We start from the raw sequence: 21,902 nt of genomic DNA, 5'->3' as shown, positions 1-21,902 counted from the left end.
TAAAATGCTGTTGTAATGATGCATATGATGTTCTATAACCGCTAGTTACAGAAAATTGTGCTTTTTCCTCCTTCCACTACTGTTCCACACAGTATCACATGTTAGCATTTGTTTTCTTGAACAAGTCGAAATTTCCCTTTCCATTTAAAGATACTAGTAATAATCATAACAGCAATGATAATGTTTTAAAAATACTTATTTAGTTATAAATCGTTAAGTGCGCAATGTAAAAAGTAAGCATGGTGGAGTACCACACAATACACTGATTTTTTTTACAGCGTAACATCGCCATCTAGTGGCCGAGTTCTTCATTCATAAATTTATTTTAGGTTACTGTAAAATCAACAGCGCATATGCGCAGGAACTACTCTTCGGAAAAAAGCGTACTTAATAATTACGTAATTTCGGTTTTTAATTTTCATATATCTCCCAAGCAAACCATCTGGTTCACTCCCGGAGCTGTTCAAAGCGCATCCCACTGGGGCAGATTCAGGACAAGTCGACGGGATTATAATATCTCCTAGCTGGTTTGGAAATGCCTGGAGATTTCCAGAAAGAGCGAGTCTATGGCCTTGGGAATAGAATTCCGGTGCGAACTATTCATTGTGCTACACAGAAACCCTCAATAGGAAAGGCAGTCTGAAGATGGATACAACTATATATTAATTTCATATATCAAATTAAGCCCATAATGAGGTATTGTAGGGTGCTCGCTGTAAAGAATGGCAAAAAGACTATCAATAAATGTTCACAGTGGATGAATTTGACTTAAAGAAACCCTGTTGCAAAAAGAAACAGAATAATTTCAGTATTCATGATTCCAAATTCAGTAATCCAAGTGCATTTATTTGATGTCGTTAACTGAGAATTAAATCTACAAGGCATTAAAACACTTTATTTAATAATCTCTTAAATCTGTGACTATATGCACCCTCCTTGACATATTGATCTGGTTTTATTGTAACTATATCCTCCAGTTTTCAAATGTGTAACAACCCATTAAATATTCCACACATAATAGTGGTCTGCAGTGACATCCAAATGTTCTAGGTTACAGGATATGGTGTCTTGACAGCTACTTATGAATTTGACCTCTGTGTTAGTTCTGCTGTATGTCTTGAATGTCAAGACACCCCTGAATTGCATAATTGGTCAAACCAAGATGTAGTTCCAAATGTAAATGCAACAAGCAATTCTTCTGATAGTGACAAATTTATCTTTGATAAAAAAAACAATTCCGTGGTTATACAAATATTATTTACCATTACATTTTCCCTTGCTATCTGTCCACCTGTCTTCAAATTGCTTATCCAGAACAGGGTTACACAGCTACGTTACATTTGATTTCGATAAAATACTGAATCACATAGGTTTTTTTTCTAACTGATAAACGGATGTTGTATTATACAAAAGGACCCCCCCCTCCCCAAATTATTTCACACTACACTGGAGTTCTGTTTTTATTCTCCGTTTTAAGGATTCGTTCCTCCAATTTAGAACTCGGTATTAACATCCTTTAGCGGCAACGGCAGGATTGAGTCTAGCCGAATAAATCTCTACCAGTTTGTTTAAACAACATTTTTCTGTGACTTTATGGTGATCATTGAGAATGTATACGAATTAATTTAATTTTGACTCAAGTTACAGAACAATAGTACAAGAAAAAAACTTTTTAATGGGCACCGTATGATGGACCCGTCACGTCACCAGATATTTACCCTGTTCATGTGCGCTGTGTTTTTTTTCCTTTTCAGCAGGTCTCGCTATCGGTTAGAAATCGGACTTTCGGGTTACACTGATTTGGATTCCTGTTTTTAAATAAACGTCGATTCAGCCTTTCTGATTTGTCATTCAGCACAAAAATTCTCTATCAGCAGTTCCCATCAACCTGTATCGTATTTGTCAGATAATGTTACTTGTACTCCGTGCGCATGTGCATCACACGAGCCCTCTAATCTACTATCGATGAAATGTTGTTTCTTTACATTCTGATAATATCCGTTTTAAAAATAATGCAAAAAATAATGCAATTACTTCCTATTTTCTCCAGTAAGAACCCAAACTTCAGTTTTGATAAATTGTATTTTTTCAGATATAACGTTTTAAAAGTACTTTTTAAGAACCCCAATAATGTCAAATAGAGAAATTCCACTGCATTTTCCACTACATTCCTCGAAAAGGGGGTAACATATAAAGTTTACAAAGCGAAAATCTAATTGGTAATTAACTATAACCAGGTTTAAACTACTGTATTTTTACAAACCCCGTAACTTTTTAAAATAAGTATCACATAGGCCTAGTTATACGGGCTTATTTGCATATTGTAAACATAAATATGTTAAATAAATTCATTTTAAAAATTACATCATAACCATAAAAATGATCATACTGCAGAGTATGACAGCGTATCTGTAGCGATGAACACCCCCATAGTTATTTTTTAGCCCAATTTGAATTTCCTTGCGTGGAGCTCCCTGACTTGCAAAGGTAGTCTCTGCTTTGCTCCAGTGGCACGCACACATGGATGATCGTCTCAAATGAGTTTCCATTTTGGATGTGTTTCCAGCAACACAGCCGACAGACAGTCTTGGTCTTATCGGCTACACTCTCTCTCTCTCTCTCTCTCTCTCTCTCTCTCTCTCTCTCTCTCTCTCTCTCTCTCTCTCCCAAACCGCTTGACTGTTTCCAGCATAATCTGTAACCAACTCACAGTCACAACAAAATGTTTTCTGTGTTGAACATTTTTTTGTGAATGTCAATAAATATATTTATTCGTTTAGTTGTGCATACCTTGCCGAAAATCATAGGTAGTAGTTCACTGACCTTATTGGTGAACATACTATATAATCGAACGAATCAGTGCAATGACCGAGATCATTTGGTTAATTTAAAAGATTGTTTCAAAAAGAAACGTGAAGGACATAAATCTAGTGCTAAGTCCAATACTGTAGAAAATGAGGATGCATGATGACATACCATACAGAATGTTTTCTGGAGACAAACAACTGTCGGGGTTGGTACCCGTCCTTCCCTGCCCTACGTGCGTTCTCCCTTTTTGGCCAGCAGGTGTCGCTGGTCACCCAGCTTCCCCCCTCCGTCTTGTAGCCCTGTTCATAGTGTGTTCCCCTGCTCCCTAGGCCACGGCATAGCTCAATGGGTATTGAGTGAGTGGTTCTGAAGCTCAGGCTGGCCAGTCTCTCACCTTTCAATTTATTTATATTTCTTTTTATTTTTCTTTAGTGTTTGGTATGGTTTTCCATGTCCGTTATGGTTTATCTTTGTATCCCTGTTTTGGTTTATTCTGCATGTGTCCTGTTTTGGTTCTGCTTGTTCCCAGTCCCTAGTGTTAGCCCTCAGTGTTGCCAATGTTGCTTAGTTCCTGTATTTGTTAATTGTATTTATTCCACCTGTTGGTTGTTGTCATGCTTCTTTGTTGCTTGGTTGATTTTGCCGATGGTCTATACCTGCCCTTTGTTGATTGGCTGATTTTGGCGATGCCCTACACCTATCCGTTGTTGATTGGCTGATTTTGGCGATGCTCTACACCTATCCTTTGTTGATTGGCTGATTTTGGCGATGGTCTACACCTGCCCTTTGTTATGTGTCATCATCTATGTGTTTAGGTGCCTGTCCTCTTTCTGTTCCTGAGTCATTGGCCTGTTTGTGGCTTTACTCCCCCCTTCGTACTCCCAGTTTTGTTCTCTTCCCTGGTTGTGTTCAGTTGACTTTCTTTGTGGTCACTTTTAGTTTGTTCTTTCTTGCTCCCATTAGTTCTGATCCCTCCTGTTCCCTTTATTTTGTAGTCTTCTCCGATGGATTCAGTTTTATTAATAAACCCCTGTTGTCCTGGAGCTGCCTATGGATGATCTCCTTCTTCTCCTGCCTTCACCATGTCCTGCTGTAACAGACGCCATTCTTAGAGCTCAAGAAATATAAGACTGACATTAGCTTATGTTTTACTTATGATTTTTGAAGAGAGAGATATCAGTCATAAATTATATACATCATTTTATTTCACATGTAGGATAGTAAATTGTAAATATGCATATGGTCATTATGTAATATCAATGCAAGCAGAATCTTATTATGTTCCAAATAAAAAATGTCAATTTTATTAGTTAAAAAAGGAAAAATGTCTTGTGTCTTATGTGTAGTGGTTATTTAGTCTGAACTAATATATAGCAAGCAAAATAACTTTAAAAAAAAAAATCCCTGTTCAAATATACTTATATAAATTGGATACATTTGCAAGTATGACCTTAAAATATGAGGTATTCTGAACAACAGATGGCATTTCACAGCAAAACAGATCACAGCAGAGGCCTTAAATGCAATGTGTAACATTTAATCACTTATTTAAGGTAAAAACATAAAGAAATCAATAAAAATAGATCTGATTCAGTGTGAAATGTAATTTACATATATGCTGTAAGTGTTATTAATGTTGCCAAGGATGGGCCTTATTGCAAGTAGATACAAGGGGATGTCAGACACAGCTGCTATGACCTAAGGATCGACTGTCTTTCTGTCTCCCTGCCCCACTGAGTTCTCATCCACATGCTCACACACACACACACACACACACACACAACTGACTAAAAGCCAGCACAGACATGTTTATATTTTAATATCACAGGGAATGCATGAACCATGCACTAAGAACAGTACCACTGAATGCAGGTAAGGTTTTAAATCATTACTGGCATTATTTTTTCCAGTTATTTGTGTTTTACCAGAGTAGAAATTTACTTGAGTAAACTCAGAAGCATAAAGCTTCACTGTAAACTAGTAATTGTCATTGTAGTAGGTTCAGCATGATCAGTCATGTAATACTGAATTTGGTCTTATGTGCCATAGGGCTTGAAAAGTCAGATGAGTAGTAGGGTTAGAGTTAGGGTTAGGGTTAGAGTTAGGGTTAGGGTTAGAGTTAGAGTTAGGGTTAGAGTTAGAGTTAGGGTTAGGGTTAGGCGGGGAGGAGGACATCGTTTCTGTGGCTTCACTGTGTCACAGCCCTGCTGCTTACAGGAAGGTGTCACTGGCCAAATGAAAAGTTACACTGGAGCTGGACAGGTGACCATCAAAGGATATAGAGATTGTGGAAAATCACTTGTGGTTTGAGAGCATTTGATTGTTCTGGAAGGGGAAAAAGATAAAGGAAAACATAAAGGCTGAGCTTTCAAGACAAGGTAAATATTTCTTTAAATATTTGAACATCTGTTTTACAAAGATAAAGAGTTTTTGTTACCACCTGTTATCTCACAAATATATGGTATTTACAGGTCTAAGGAAATGTATTTACGTATATATACTATACATATTTATAATACACAAATTTATGTATATATAAATCTCCTATGAGCACCTCAATCTGTTCGTTTTCTAACTTTCCTTCTGGTCAAAGTTGCAGTGTATAAATTGTATATAATATATTTTTCAGGACCTTTTAATAAAACAACCTTTTATTTGTTGTTTTGTTTTGAAAATTAATTTTTTGAACTTAATGAATGCATTAATATGGTTAATTTGTATCTGTCAGAAAGGGCCCTTTTTATCACCCACAGTATTATACGGATTTATAATTGTGTGTGTTAAATCTAATCAAAAGGCTTGAGTAAACCATTTAGGCGTTTAATGGACTAGATTAATTAGTGGAAGCAAATGATTTGTGAGACACAGTATGCTCTTGCTGCTTCTGACATCTCCATGGTAACATTAGAAATACTTCGCTGTTGTGACAGTCACGCATCTGAGGGCTATTGTTGTAGACCTGAGTATTTCAGGTGTTTGTGATAGCTTCAGAATTCAAAAGCTTAAAGCTATAAATGATCCAAATACACAGAAATATACAAAAATGCATCCCTAAATTTATTAATATATGTTTTAGGTTTTAAAAAGAAAAGAATTAAGACAATAAAGTACTATAAGTCAAGAAATGTTTCTGACTTATTTTGTACCAGTCATTAAAAATATATAACTTTCTCTGCAGCAAAATATGACTAAATAATGGTAGTCAAATGGCTTTTTTTAAACAAAAAAAGTCTTACTGTTATGTACAATCATGGTACCCCTGGAATGATCTCGGTCATTGCACTGATTCGTTCGATTATATAGTATGTTCACCAATAAGGTCAGTGAACTACTACCTATGATTTTCGGCAAGGTATGCACAACTAAACGAATAAATATATTTATTGACATTCACAAAAAAATGTTCAACACAGAAAACATTTTGTTGTGACTGTGAGTTGGTTACAGATTATGCTGGAAACAGTCAAGCGGTTTGGGAGAGAGAGAGAGAGAGAGAGAGAGAGAGAGAGAGAGAGAGAGAGAGAGAGAGAGAGAGAGAGAGAGAGAGAGAGAGAGAGAGAGAGAGAGAGAGAGAGAGAGAGAGAGAGAGAGAGAGTGTAGCCGATAAGACCAAGACTGTCTGTCGGCTGTGTTGCTGGAAACACATCCAAAATGGAAACTCATTTGAGACGATCAAATTTTCTCCCAGAAAATTGTTGCAATTAGAAATGTTTTTGTATACACATGTTTATTTCCTTTATGTTCATTGGATAAACACAAAAAACAGAGAGAAAAAAAACAAATTTGACATACTTTAACTACTCCAAAAATGGGCTGGACAAAATTATTGGCACCTTTTCAATATTGTGGGTAAGTCGTTTTATTTCAAGCATATGATGCTCGTTTGAACTCACCTGTGGCGAGAAACAGGTGCTGGCAATATAGCAAACACACCTGAAGCCAGTTAAAATGGAGCAAAGTTGACTTTCTGTTGTGTGTCTGTGTGCCACACTAAGCATGGAGAACAGAAAGAAGAGCAGAAAATTGTCTGAGGACTTGAGAACGAAAATTGTGGAAAAATATCAACAATCTCTAGGCTACAAGTCCATTTCCAGAGATCGGCATGTTCTTTTGTCCACTGTGCACAACATAATGAAGAAGTTCACAACACATGGCACTGTAACTAATATCCCTGGACGTGGATGGAAGAGAAAAATTGATAATAGACTGCGACGCAGGATAGTCTGAATGGTGAATTAACAGCCACAGTCAACTTCTAAACAAATTCAAGCTGTTCTGCAGACTCAGAGTGCAACAGTGTCAGCTTGAACTATCCATCAACATCTGAATGAAATGAAACGCTATGGCAGGAGACCCAGGAGGACCCCACTGCTGACACAGAAACATAAAAAAGCCTGACTGGAGTCTGTACTTGAGGAAGCCAAAATATTTCTGGGAGAACATCTTGTGGACAGATGAGACCAAGGTAGAGCTTTTTGGTAAAGCTCATCATTCTACTGTTTGCAGAAAGTGGAATGAGGCCTACAAAGAAAAGAACACAGTACCTACAGTCAAACATGGTGGAGGTTCTAAGATGTTTTGGGGATGTTTTGCCGCCTCTGGCACTGGATGCCTTGACTGTGTGCAAGGAATCATGAAATCTGAAGACTAGCAAAAGATTTTGGGGTGCAATGTAGGGCCCAGTGTCAGAAAGCTGAGTCTACGTCATGGAGGTCATGGGTGTTCCAGCAGGACAGTGACCCCAAACATACCTCTAAAAGCACCCAGAAATGGTTGAAGACAAAGCGCTGGAGAGTTCTGAAGTGGCCAACAATGAGTCCAGATCTAAATCTGATTGAGCACTTATGGAGAGATCTCAAAATTGTGTTGGGAGAAGGCACCCTTGAAATCTGAGAGACCGTGAGCAGTTTACAAAAGAAGAGTGGTCAAAAATTCCAGTTGAGAGGTATAACAAGCTTGTTGATGGTTATAGGAAGCGAATGATTTCAGTTATTTTTTCCAAAGGGTGTGCAACCAAATATTAAGTTGAGGGTGCCAATAATTTTTGGAGTTTTTGAGTTTTGTGTGAAATTGTCACGCTTCCGCATGCAGGTGAGCAGAGAAGCAAGCGAGAGCCAAAATGACGGGGAATTAGGGTCTTTAATCCTTGACAGACGGACAGGTAGAGACAATACACGGACAATACAATGCCGGATCTGGCAGACATGGGGAGACGCGGACTAATATACACAGGACTAAGTAAACGGAACAGGCAACAGGTGAGAACAATCAGGGCTGAACACGAGGTAATGAGGGGGGCGTGGCACACATCGGGATCGTACGGAGCGGGATGTGACAGAAATTATGTCAAATTTGGCTTTTTTCCTCAGTTTTTTTGTGTTGTTCCAATGCACATAAAGGAAATAGACATGTATATGCCAAAACATTTGTAATTGTAACAGTTTTCTGGGAGAGATGGTGCATTTTCTGGAAAAATTCCAGGGGTGCCGATAATTTTGGCAATGACTGTAGACATAAAAGGTGTGCAGTTTTTGAAGTAGATATTTTCTATTTAACTTGCAAAATATATATTAAAAAGATTATTAGTAGGGCAATGAGCATTTATTTGTAGTTATAAATGAAAATGTAAAAAAATCAATGTGTTCACATCACTCTGAACCTATTATGTTGGGATTATGTAGTTTCATGAAGGCAAAAATAGTTCTTGTATGGATATCAGCTAAGAAAAACAATTATGTTTCCAAAATTATGAGGAAAAAATATCAACAAGCTGCACAGTGGAATGGCTCTTCCAAGGATGGTACAAATTCATCACTTATCCTAGTCCCTAGCAGCGCAGGACACAAGGCTGGTGAACTTCCTGGATGAGACAGCAGTCCACCACAGAGGACACACACACACACACACACAGACACACCCCTAATTACCTGTCTATAGACTGTAGGAGAGATTCTCAACCAACATGGGGAGACCATGCAAGCGCCACACCCACAGTGCAAAGGTGGGATCCAGTGACTCAGCACTGGCCGTGTGATGCAGTGAGGATCCCCATGGAGCCACAGTGTGCTTTATGCTGCCGTTCTCTCTACTCCTCCTGACTACCCAACATTCAGTCTGAGCATGTCCCATGTGCTTCCAGTGGGCAGAGCAATCTGCAGACCTTTCCTTCTCTTTCTTTTATTGTTTTGCATGCCTGTTTTCCCCATCGCACAAGTTTTCACCTTTTACTGATGGTTATATTACGCTTGCTAACTTTTGCATAGATGACCCCCCCGTCTCCCAATACTTCCACCCTCTGCTGCCTTGAGCTGGAATCTGTAAATTTATTTTCCTCAACTGGAATACCAGCTTTTCATAGCATGTCGGGAACTTCAGCACCATTCCGTCCCCTCCTAAGGCCTTCTTGGTTCTCCGTACTTTGCCAAAAGCTGATACACACATGGGAGAAAATGGCAGAGCGCAGAGTTAGATTTGAACAGTCATACTGGCTTGGTTCACGTCACATCCCAGGAATTACCTTCTGCTGTGAGAAATATGAGTCTTGATGAGGACGCGCGCTGGCTGGAGTGGATCACAAAGCAGTTTGAGACCATTGCTGGAGAAGATAAGGAAATTGACCTGGATGAGTTTAAAACAGCACTCAAAGTCAAGGAGGTGAGAGCAGGCATCCATCACGACACCCATGTCCATCCAGTCCTTAGTGTTTAGTGTTTTATGAACCACTTGCATGCTGTATGTTATCTGGTATATTTTCGGTATTCTCTGTAGTAGCTTAGCTTATTAATAGGACTACTGTGTCTTAGAGGACGCTGAACATTCACTCCTTACACCTCATCCCATGCTGCATGATGTCATCCATGCTGCTCCTTTTTTTCTAAAAAGTTGGTCTTTCTGCTGCTTATTCTGCTTATTTGCAGTCCTTCTTTGCGGAGAGGTTCTTTGCCCTCTTTGATGCCGACGGAAGCTGCTCCATCAGCCTGGATGAGCTCTTGAAGGCCCTGCAGCTACTCATCCATGGAAGTGAGACGGACAAGCTGCGCTTCCTCTTCCAGGTGTATGACGTGGATGGTAAGGGCGTCCTGGGGAGGCCAAGGCTGTGGGTCTGCGGTTAAGGCTTCTCTGGCTTAGCCAGGGCCTCCTTTTTACCTACAAACCATGGAAATCAATGGACTACAAATTGCTACCTTCCTGTACATTGTTTTTTGGCCAGTAAAGAAAATCGACCTACATCGATACATTTTATTCGTTTTATTATATTAGTTATATACAGTATTTATGTTTATGGCAGTCTGATATGTTTTTACCTATACAAACTATTCTGAACAACTTGAAATTCTTCTGTTTACTTAGATCTATATTTATTAAGTTTTACATTTTCTCAAACATTATCTAACAAGCAAACATTTTGGTAAATCAGTAATCAGCATCTGTCCACTACATAATTGGTGTCTTGCATACAGCACTATCAGGTGGAGTTAACACATTTCCCTGTAATAATCGGTGTCTTGCATACAGCACTATCAGGTGGAGTTAACACATTTCCCTGTAATAATCGGTGTCTTGCATACAGCACTATCAGGTGGAGTCAACACATTTCCCTGTAATAATCGGTGTCTTGCATACAGCACTATCAGGTGGAGTCAACACATTTCCCTGTAATAATCGGTGTCTTGCATACAGCACTATCAGGTGGAGTCAACACATTTCCCTGTAATAATCGGTGTCTTGCATACAGCACTATCAGGTGGAGTTAACACATTTCCCTGTAATAATCGGTGTCTTGCATACAGCACTATCAGGTGGAGTTAATACATTTCCCTGTAATAATCGGTGTCTTGCATACAGCACTATCAGGTGGAGTTAACACATTTCCCTGTAGGCAGTGGCTCCATTGATCCTGACGAACTCCGCACTGTGCTCAAATCCTGCCTTCGTGAGAGCGCCATTTCCCTCCCCGAGGAGAAGCTGGATGATCTGACCCTTGCCCTGTTTGAGTCAGCCGACAAGGACAGCAGTGGCTCCATCACCTTCGAGGAGCTGAAGGCAGAGCTGGAGAGCTTTCCGGAAGTTATGGAGAACCTGACCATCAGGTTCGACAGTCTTCACGGGTGTGGGTGCTCATATGAACATGTGTGCATGTGCAGCCCCTCACAGATACATCCGAATAGTTAAACTCAAATGTAATTTAACTGGATTCTGGAATGTTCTTCCAGAGTAATTCTTAGACTGTTCGGCTTATTTGATTTTCTACCTGCCTGGTGGTTATGATGTTGCCCACCAGTGCTGCTAACTGGCTGAAGCCACCAGTGATGGAGCAGAAGAAGCGGCAAACACCTCGCTACCTCACCCCAGCGTACTGGCACAACAACAGCCGCAAGCTGCTCTTCCTGTTCAGCTACGTCTGCCTGAACGTGCTGCTGTTCACTCTGGCCGCACTGCGCCACGCTGCCGGCGGGCCCTGCTTCATGGTGGCCAAGGGCTGCGGGCAGTGCCTCAACTTCAACTGCACCTTTGTCATGGTGAGCGCCACCTGCAGGTTCAGCATGTGGAGTGCAGCAGCAGGTTTCAGTAAAAGTCACTAATATGAAAGGCGTTTACAGTCAGGTGATTCACCACCTCTCTATTAACCATAGTGAGTAACTGTAGGTGTCCGACTCGATGGACATTCTCGTGTCCTTCTGCTTCCTGTGTGGTCTCACCATGACCTTGTACTGGATTAGTGATATGGAAGAGATAGAAGAATACATGGATGGATGGATGGAAGAATAGATGAATGGATAGATATTCTTCCATGTTCTATTTTCATCAGAAAGAACTCTTCCATTAGCAACACCTAGTAGCAGGTGAAAGATAATTAACGTCTGATTTACAGAATATTACTGGAAATATCTTTGCCACATGCCCTCTGTGATTATATATAACTAAACTGTGCTTCATTGCCCCTATCTCAGCACACAGGGTATTGGAGTAGAGAGAGGTATTGATAAGCAGGGTGAATCAGACTGGCTTCAAGCACAATACACTGTTCTACATTTAACAATCTTTTCAGCAACTGTAGGAGTGGGATTCACTGCATTTACTGTAATTGTTTTGCATTTTTGTTCAATAACAATCTCTAAGCCTCCATTAGAATTTTATGTGTATCTGTCATTTCCTCTTTGCAAATCATTACCCATTGCAAAGAAAATTAACCCACTGACTGGGGTGTAATTTAAAATGATTTGTTAGTGAATGTAATCTCTTTTATAAAACTACTTAGAAAGCAATATGATATGACCGTTATGACAATCTTGTGAGCTCAATCACAGACTGCAAATTAAATGTGGAATGTCTTATACATTATGATTAACAGCTGACCTCTTTGGCAGGATAGCTGGCTATTTTAATAACGGATAATATGGGATTCAAAGGATGTTCTGACATATAGATCCAGCCTCTGATTACAGCTTTGAGCTAATGGTGCCAGTGTCCTATTAGTGCATTTGCTACAATCCAATCCAATTATTCATCATCGTACCAGAACCCAAACAGCTTGCTCTATTTTCCAATGTGAGTGAAAGACTTCTGTGCTCCACTGGAACCAGTGCTTCACATTTCCTGTCCTGCTAGGTTTTCTGCATACTTGTCTTTTTTCACTGAATCACTAAGGAATTAACGTGAGGTCACGTTACGGTATGCGTTATTTTTAAGAAAAGGCATCAGTGTCCTGGTTTTTATAAGACACCAATGGAAACTGGAAATAGGAGTCTTGACATAGACACTGTACGACTGTTGCTTTAGGGCATCATAAATAACTGAGGCTCAGATGTGTGACGTTCTCATTGTGTGATCTGGCCAGCGAGCTCCTTCCCACTTGTCAAACTCACTCGAACTGCGCAGAGTACAGTTTGACAATGATCACAGTGGGAGAATATGACAGTGTTTTTGAGCTGCCAGTCTCAGTTTTTCTGTGGATGGTACACGAAAATGGAGAAAAACAAACCATTGGGGAAAGAAATGTTTCATCAAGGAATGGAGGATGAGTGAGCAATTTTATGGTTCTAGATATGTGAACACCTGTACAGCTGTTGCTGTGCTTGAATTAATACTGAATATCGAAACTGGACTGTTATGTCACACTGGCGTTACGTAAAATCTGCCCGGTTTCTTGGTGACTGTGTTTATTGAGTGCTACATGTTCCAGCAAAGACTATTTGGGTTGGCTGTTCCATATGGAGCCTGTTTGCCACAGCGTTGCCATGGCGACTGTGCGTGCAGGTGCTGATGTTGCGTCGCTGCCTCACCTGGCTCAGGGCTACCTGGGTGGTCCGGGTCTTGCCCCTGGACCAGAACATCCTGCTGCATCAGACGGTGGGCTACGCCATCCTGATCTTCAGCCTGGTTCACACACTGGCACACCTCATGAACTTCGGTAATGAATTTTCATACGTTCTCCGTCAGGTGGAAGGTGATGTTTGCTCACCTCTCTATACGACGGTGCCAGCTTTGCTTAATTTTTTGCACCCTAGTGTCACTTATGTGTCACTGTCATCTGATTTTCAACATCTAATTGCAACACTCTACCGTCTCTACAGTAGCTATGTATCTATAAACCTCTGTATTCTGTTACCTTAATATTAATTTTACTCCTGATTTGTAAGGCCAGTAGGCGATGTAATGGCTAAAAGCAAAGGGGCTCATATCTTGAAGCTGTGGTACTTTTGAGAAATACCCTGAAGGTCAATATCCATCTATATAGCTGACTTAAAAAATAAGTAATTTTAGAGCATCAGGTAAGGAAAAACAATGTAAAACAGCTGTGTAGGGCTTTGCATCGAGTGAGCTATGCTATGCTCTTCTATGCCATGCTGTGTTAAGCTACACTATGCTATGCTAAGCTAAGCTATTCTCTGATGGTCTCTGCTAGTGCGGATGACCCAAGCCCAGGGCGCTTACCACCTGTGGGAGTACCTGCTGACCACACGACCCGGCATTGGCTGGGTGGGTGGCACAGCCTCCATCACTGGCGTCGTGCTGCAGCTCCTCATCTGCCTCATGGTGCTCTGCTCCTGCACCTTCGTCCGTCGCAGTGGCCACTTCGAGGTGAGTGTCAGTTAAATCTATTATAGCTCTCAAGCCCAGGAAGAAAAAGCACTGCAGCTTAAGCCTGCAGGTGGGCTCTCTGATGCCCTGTAGATGGGCTCTCTGATGCCCTGTAAGTGAGAACTCTAGTACCCTGTAGGTGAGCTCTCTGAAGGCCTATAGGTGAACTCTTTATTGCACTGTTGGCCGAGCTCACTGATGCCCTGTAGATGGGCTCTCTGATGCCCTGTAGATGGGCTCTCTGATGCCCTGTAGATGGGCTCTCTGATGCCCTGTAGGTGAGCTCTCTGGTGCCCTGTAGGTGAGAACTCTAGTACCCTGTAGGTGAGCTCTCTGAAGGCCTATAGGTGAACTCTTTATTGCACTGTTGGCCGAGCTCACTGATGCCCTGTAGATGACATTTCTAATGTCCTGCAGGTGAGCGATCTTTTGCCCTATAGGTGAGCTCTCTGATGCCTTGTAGGTGGGCTCTCTAACGCCCTGTAGATGATCTCCATAATGCCCTGTTGGTGAGCACTCTAATGCCCTTTAGGTGAGAACTCTATTGCCCTGTAGGTGAGATCTCTAATCCACTGTAAAGTTCTCTGTAGACAAAACTACAAGACTTTCCATTAGAATGTACTAGCAGTAGTGCATTGATATTCTTGACCTGGAGTCTTCCTGCTTTCTTTGCATCTGCTATATATTTGCTGATCGTGTTAAACACCAAGCTGCTCCAGCTTTGGGCTCAGTTCTGCATTTCTTTGGGAATTTCTAATGAGTGATTGACCCAGCAACTCTGTACCGGGTAAGCGCTTGCAAGATGGATGGATGCATTTAAATTGGTTACTGTATTTATATGAATTCTCCGTTGTTCAATGAAATTACAACTTTGTTTATTTCAACTGACATAAATAATAAACCAGGAAGTGTTGTTAATGTTATTGTTGAACAGTAGTTAGCAGAGCTTAATTTGTGCTGGAGCTCTGCCTGGGACCACAGAGCAGTCTGTGGTCTGCCGCCTTAAACGCTGTGCCAAAAACAATTACACTTATAATTCATAAAATTACTCATGTTGTACAATTTTTTTTACAAAAATCCACTTTTTGACATCTAAAATAGTTACCTTCTGAACCATTAAAGTCATCTAATAGGGTCGGTTTGTGTTACTGTTTGGTAACTGACAGATGTCAGTAGAAAGTATTACATTGTTACATGCTTAAGTAATTAAAAGTGCATTATTATTGTTAAAGACTGATTAGTATATGTTATCACTCAAAGTCAGTGTGTTCTGCCTCATCATATAACATTAGTCGCAGTTGGTCTCTGTGCGCTTTACTGTTAGTTAAGGTGTAACTATAAAGTTTCATGTGGCAGAATGTTTAAACCAGACTGAAGTTAAGATAATGAGAACCGAAGGAATAACATTGCTTGATTTTGCGGTATTTTTACAGTCTGTAGGCCTAAGTCATGAATACTTATGGATGAATCATAAAAATCATAATACTTGAAAGAATGAAGGAATATTGTTAATAACAAGCTGATGTTTGACATCTAGTTAAGGTGTTTTTTTTTTAAAGGGCCCAGGAAGAAAAGGCAGGTATTTTTTGTTGGAACGTGAAACTAATGGAGGCTTTCATGTTCTGTGAATGTTATGGAATTAAATTATGCATCCTGCAATTTAATTCAGTTTTGCATCCTTGAGATTTCCCACTTAAAATTCCAGTTCCTGAATGGAATGGGAGTCCATTCCATAACTGTAAACTAACCTCAACTCTTGGCAGCTTCTTTCCTGTTTTACAAACCGCATACAAAGGTGTGGGCGAGTTGCAGTTCAGGCGGGCGAAGGTGAGATTTCACATGTTGCAGGTCTTCTACTGGTCACATCTCTCCTACATCTGGGTCTGGGTCCTGCTGGTGGTGCACTGCGCCAACTTCTGGAAGTGGTTTGTGGTGCCGGGCTTCGTCTTCCTGCTGGAGAAGGTGATGGGTATGGCAGAGTCACGCATGGGTGGGCTCTACATTGTGGAGGTCAACCTGTTACCATCCAAGGTATGTCTCAGGCTGAATGGCGAAGGGTGTGACTGCAGGGGTCCCTAAACATTCATACTTCAGACCAGGAGGTTCTAAGCCTGTGAAAACCAGACTCTGAGACCCCTGCAAATGCTGTTGGAGGATCTAATGTAATAAACCTCATATACCACATTATCTTTTTCAGGCACTTCTCTTCATGCTTAGTAATGTTATTGTGACCAATTATTCCTGATAATATAAAGCGTTCTGCTATAAAGATCCATATAAACATCCATAGAAAGTGTGTCGTTTATATCAAAATATTCAAAGGGAATCCATTTGTCTGGCGTTGTGTATTTGAAGGTGACCCATCTGGTGATCAAGAGACCCCAGTTTTTCCATTTCAAGCCCGGTGACTATGTGTACATCAACATCCCGGCCATCGCTAAGTATGAGTGGCACCCGTTTACCATCAGCAGCGCCCCGGAGCAGCAGGGTACAGCCTCCGCACCGGGAGGCAAAGAGAATGCCGATTAAAAGCATATGTGCTCGGCGACAAGCTGGCGTCCTGCCTGAAGCTGGCTTTGATTTCTGCCATATGCTACTATATTACTATACTTACATGATCACCATGACCCTGCCTGAAAAAGAAATGATTAAAAGCAGATGGACATTTGGGTGGGAAACACATTTACTAATACTGTCATAGGAAATACCGCCCTTGTGTCTGTAATCCATTCGCAGACACAGTGACACAGCTGCGTATGACCGCCGGCCATCTTGTCACACTTGACCCAGTCCTACTTCCTCCATCACAGACGCGATATGGCTTCACATCCGCTCCATGGGACAGTGGACCAATCGGCTCTTTGAATACTTCAGGCAGCTGGAACCCCAAGCGGGCAGCACCAAGCGACTCAGCACAAGCCTGAGGAAGAGGCAGCGTGGGGGGAAAGCCCAGGTGCCCCCTCCCCTCTTCTCAGTCACCCTCCTTGTCCGATTATTCTGTGCAGCCTGAGTGAGGCTCTGGCTGGATGAGGGGGCACTGGGTGCGAGTGCCGCTTTGCGCCGTTTGTCACACAGGGTAACTTGACAGCGGCAGACAAACCCTGATTCAGGGGGACGGCAAACATGGATAATGAGAAGGAACCCGCTGTTTCGCAGTGACGCAGTGGCCTTCTCACCAGCAGCCATTTTTACTGCAAATTTTTACTTACAAATTTTTACTTAAATACTGCATTTTTACTTACAAGCTCATTACTATAAGCGTACTCAGGTGTGTCGCCCTGCAGGTGGCGGTGGGGGGGGGGGGCATTCTTGCTTTGGCTGAAGTCTTTTTCATCTTCCTGAGTATGGCAGGCTTTTGGGGACATGTGAAGGTTCGGTCATGTGACTGTCACATGTGACAAAGACAGTAGCTCTTTCTTGCGTATCACCCCCATTACATTCAGGATACCGTGAGCTTTGCTGACATGGCTGTTGTGGTTCACCCATCCAGGAGCCGCTCCACTCCGCGAGCTGCAGCGGGACGGTGGCGTCCAGCAGAGATGACACCATAGAACTGACCTCCTACCGGCGCAGTCACCAGCCCCACGAGGCACAGGGGTCATCCACAGAGCAGCTGGGCCAGGCTGAGTGTGGAGAGAGCCCCCACCTGAGACAGGTGTGCTCTGCCTGCTGTACTTCCAATTGGCTCAGAGGGCAACAAGAGGAGGGACATAAAATTATAATGAGCTAAACTACCTTTTGTCACCCTGCAGAGCTCAGCAAAATTAAATGACAACCATCGGTTTTGCGACATTAAGGTCAGTTACAAACTGATAGTCGTGAATTAACCACTGATGCTTTTTTAAATGCAAATGTTCCAACATTTAGATTGGTTATGGAGACAGGATTAGCTTTCTGGACTATAATCCTTTGTGCAGGGCTTGAATGCAGATGTGCCGCAGTTTAGCTTGTTAATAGAAGCCATGTAAGTGGATCTGCAAGAGCCGGCTGTTATCTGGGAGAATATTTGTAAAGTTTTTTTTTATGATTTTATGATCATTTATACATACTGCATAAAAAGCCGTCTGGAGGAGTAACTTTGCCTTGTGTGGGTGATTGGCTCTTAGTGCTTTGTGGAAGGGCCGTATGGGACCCCAACCCGGCAGATCTTTGCCTCCGAGCATGCGGTGCTCATAGGTGCCGGCATCGGAATCACGCCCTTTGCATCCATCCTGCAGAGCATCATGTATCGGTGAGCATATGATGGGGGATCATGGGGTAGGTACATGCACGATGACGCCAGTGACCTCGCACCGTGCTCAGGTCCCTAAAGCCAGGTTTAGACAGCGGTGAGGGGAGATCGTGGGCACCAGGACCCAAAACTCAAAGCAGAGCTGCCGGGAATCTCCTGGCGTCCGTCCGGGGAGCTGCTTGGACAGGATGCTACTCCAGTCACATTTGCTAAGTGCGCACGTCTCTGTCTGCCACAGCTATCGCATGCGGAAGCAGAACTGCCCCAACTGCAACTATTCCTGGTGCGAGACCATCAAAGACGGCGAGATGAAGCTGCGAAAGGTACGGCTGCCGTGCGAGGGCCTCTCAGCCGCTAGTGAGCGCCGGGTTCTCCTCTCACCCCCATGGCTGTGCTCTGTCCTCCCAAGGTGGACTTCATATGGATCAACCGAGACCAGAAGTCTTTCGAGTGGTTTGTTAGTTTGCTGACCAAACTGGAGATGGACCAAGCCGACGAAGAACCAGAGGGTGAGAGAGAAAGCGAGATGATTCTGCATTCAAACATGTCTGTCTTAAGCATGCAGAATTTCTTATTTGTGGGACATCAAAGGAAACACTTGCAGAACACAGAATGGCAGCTTTTTATGTTTCCATTTTGTTCTTTAACACCATGAATCTCTGTTGTCCTGCCCCATCGGGGCCTCATCTTGCTCCCATGTCGTGAGGCCTGTTCCTGGAGATGCACATGTACATGACTTCGGCTCTGAGCAAGAATGACATGAAGGCCATCGGACTGCAGATGGCGCTAGATCTGCTTGCCAAAAAGGAGAACCGGGACTCGATAACCGGCCTGCGTACCCGAACCCAGCCAGGGAAGCCAGAATGGAACAAGGTGGAAGCTCTGACTGACAGTATTCTATCTATCTATCTATCTATCTATCTATCTATCTATCTATCTATCTATCTATCTATCTATCTATCTATCTATCTATCTATCTATCTATCTATCTATCTATCTATCTATCTATCTATCTATCTATCTATCTATCTATCTATCTATCTATCTTTGTTTGTCTGTTCATTCATCCATATTTACTTATTTGCAGATGTCATATATGTAGTCCGACCCTCTGCTGTTTCCTTCTCTCAGTGTAACATTTAGCCATGTTGTCGATCACTCTCAATGGTTGTCATTGTCTTATATAGCAGAATTGCACCAAACAGTTTCCACCAACCTGATTTTTTTGGCAGTAGAAAATTCTTTTCTATTCTACTCTATTCTAAATTCTATGTTTCCTGAATCACAACCTAATGTTATACCACTAGGGGGAGCTAAATGTTTTATGTTTAATATGCCTACTTGCCCATAGAGCAGGGGTGGCCAATCTTTTCCAGAGGGCCACTGTGTGTGGCGGGTTTTCGCTGCATCTCCCTATATAGATTATTAATTAGAGGGCTTATTGGCTGAAGAGGCCTCACACCTGGATGTGAACAGCTGACCTAAATGTTATCCCAAGAACCCGCATACACACCGGCCCTTTGCGGGAAAGACTGCCCACCCCTGACCGGCCCTTTGCGGGAATGACTGCCCACCCCTGACCGGCCCTTTGCGGGTAAGACTGCCCACCCCTGACCGGCCCTTTGCGGGTAAGACTGCCCACCCCTGACCGGTCCTTTGCGGGTAAGACTGCCCACCCCTGACCGGCCCTTTGCGGGTAAGACTGCCCACCCCTGACCGGCCCTTTGCGGGTAAGACTGCCCACCCCTGACCGGCCCTTTGCGGGTAAGACTGCCCACCCCTGACCGGCCCTTTGCGGGTAAGACTGCCCACCCCTAACCGGCCCTTTGCGGGTAAGACTGCGCACCCTTGCCTTAGAGAAAGGGGCAGGGCAATGTAGCATTTACATATAACATTTTCCCCAGAACCACAGTGTTTTATTTTGTAGTTTTTAGACATACCTGTGGTATATATGTTGTTTCTTTGGTGACCTGCTCCTGACCCGCCTGCCACTCCAGGTCTTCCAGAAGGTTGCGGAGGAGAACAAAGGAAAGGTGCATGTTTTCTACTGTGGCTCACTGGCCCTGGCCAAGCTCATCAAGGCCCACTGTGAGCAGTTTGGCTTCAAGTTCTACAAAGAGAACTTCTAAGGGCTGGGATCTTCTGCTCTCCACACACGAGCATGCGGCCTGGAGACTGGGGCGCCACCTAGAGACTCCTCACTGTGCAACACCTTTTCAGTCACCCTTTAAGTGACCATTTAAGTTCAAGGGCCAGCGGGTCCGCAACAGTCTACTAGCCTCATTAAGTCATGCTACTCCTAACATCTCTTATCACGAGGGGCTCCACAATTGTACTGTATGTTATCATCATAATGACAAATGTTACAAATTAGCTAATGCAACAATCCAAAGTGAGGCCACTGTTGCAAAATTCAACTTCTTTGGAAAGAAAGGTCAGTTCTCTACAGCTCCAGTGTTCTTGTGATGCTGTTTACGGGCAGCTCAGTAGTCTGCCTCCTTGTAGTTGCTGTAAAGCAGTGTTTGCCAACCCAGTCCTCGGGGAACTTCGTGCAGTCCCTCCCAGCTCCCAGCCAATCAGGAACACCGAATACCTGGTACAGGTGCTGGGAGCTGAGAGGAAGCAAAAACATGGACTATCCGGGGTTCCCCGAGGACTGGGTTGGGAAACACTGCTGTAAAGTATAATAGTGGAATAAATATCTTTCTAATAAGTGTAAAACATGTAGCCTCGTGTCCCTATTAGGACGCGTCGCTGTGTAGGCACTGATTGATGTTGCCCTTTTACAGTCCAAACCTCTCATACTGCTGCTGGGTGTCTGCATCTATTTTGCAGAATAATTACTTGAGCAGTTTGTGCTGTAAAACAGTAGCATTTTAATTTTAGTTTTAAATCATTAACCAGTCTGTTTTGTAAATTGAAGGTTAAGCGAATATGTAAAAATACTGTGCAACTGATGGAATTTTGTAGTTCATCAAAATTTGTGTAACGTTTATTCGTCACTGCCTTTATTGTGTGATTAATGTAAGGGATATTTCGTTTGGATGTAGTGCTTGTAATGACAGCCATGTGTCACTAGAGGGCAATCTTTTAAAGCGAATCCAGCCATCCACCCATCTTGAATCAATATCCACGTATGCTCTTGGTAATTCAGAGCCCAAGGGGCTTAAATGAGGGAATAGCCTAGATGGGATGACAGTCCACCAGCAGGGATAAGAACCTGCACTGCTGGCAGTGTGAGGTGAGAAAGCCACCCACACATATGAGGAGCCCTGTCTGTAATTAGCACCTCCTCAGCCTCACGCCAGCCCAGCAGTCAGGCTCTAAACACTAGATGCAAACATATTGCCTCAAAAATTGTCTGTAAAGAAATGAAACTCACTGGAAATTTTACCGTGACTAGCACTGAAGACTAATATATTATGTGAAAAATAATGCTTGATGGGTTGTTGCAAGGGAGCGTGCCTGTATGCTACAGTAGGTCATTGAAAAGGGATGATGATTCTGAAGGTCTTGTTATGAATGAAGGTGAGCTTTTGGCTATTAAACTGACACACAAACACAGGTGTTTGCCTTAAATTAGTAGACGGACGTATTTATGTCTTGCCAATGACCAGCATTACTTAGAAAACAAATAATCTTGTAGGGCCTGTGTCTCCTAGCTACATTTATTTTGTGGAAAATGACCTTATTTGTTATGTTGCACAACCCACTTCTCTACGCGACAGGTTGACCTCTGTGTGGAGTTGCAGAGCGGAACAGATTCTGCTCCGGAAAAGTT

General features: G+C 42.5%; 1 protein-coding gene across 1 annotated transcript; it reads left to right on the top strand.

Annotated features, from left to right (window-relative positions):
* Nucleotides 1-9,342: 9,342 nt before the first annotated feature.
* Nucleotides 9,343-21,661, top strand: nox5 (NADPH oxidase, EF-hand calcium binding domain 5). Its single transcript, XM_072718418.1, has 16 exons — nucleotides 9,343-9,462; nucleotides 9,726-9,908; nucleotides 10,654-10,898; nucleotides 11,090-11,327; nucleotides 13,066-13,219; nucleotides 13,715-13,890; nucleotides 15,739-15,921; nucleotides 16,246-16,378; nucleotides 16,701-16,843; nucleotides 17,381-17,545; nucleotides 17,643-17,687; nucleotides 17,997-18,121; nucleotides 18,360-18,444; nucleotides 18,531-18,630; nucleotides 18,828-18,994; nucleotides 20,119-21,661. The coding sequence occupies exons 1-16, from the start codon at nucleotides 9,343-9,345 to the stop codon at nucleotides 20,248-20,250; spliced, it is 2,394 nt and encodes a 797-aa protein (XP_072574519.1). The 3' UTR covers nucleotides 20,251-21,661.
* Nucleotides 21,662-21,902: the final 241 nt, after the last annotated feature.

The sequence above is a fragment of the Paramormyrops kingsleyae genome, chromosome 11, assembly GCF_048594095.1.
Source record: "Paramormyrops kingsleyae isolate MSU_618 chromosome 11, PKINGS_0.4, whole genome shotgun sequence".
NCBI lineage: Eukaryota > Metazoa > Chordata > Actinopteri > Osteoglossiformes > Mormyridae > Paramormyrops > Paramormyrops kingsleyae.
Note: the sequence above shows the minus strand (reverse complement) of the source record. Positions and strands in the feature narration are given on the sequence as shown.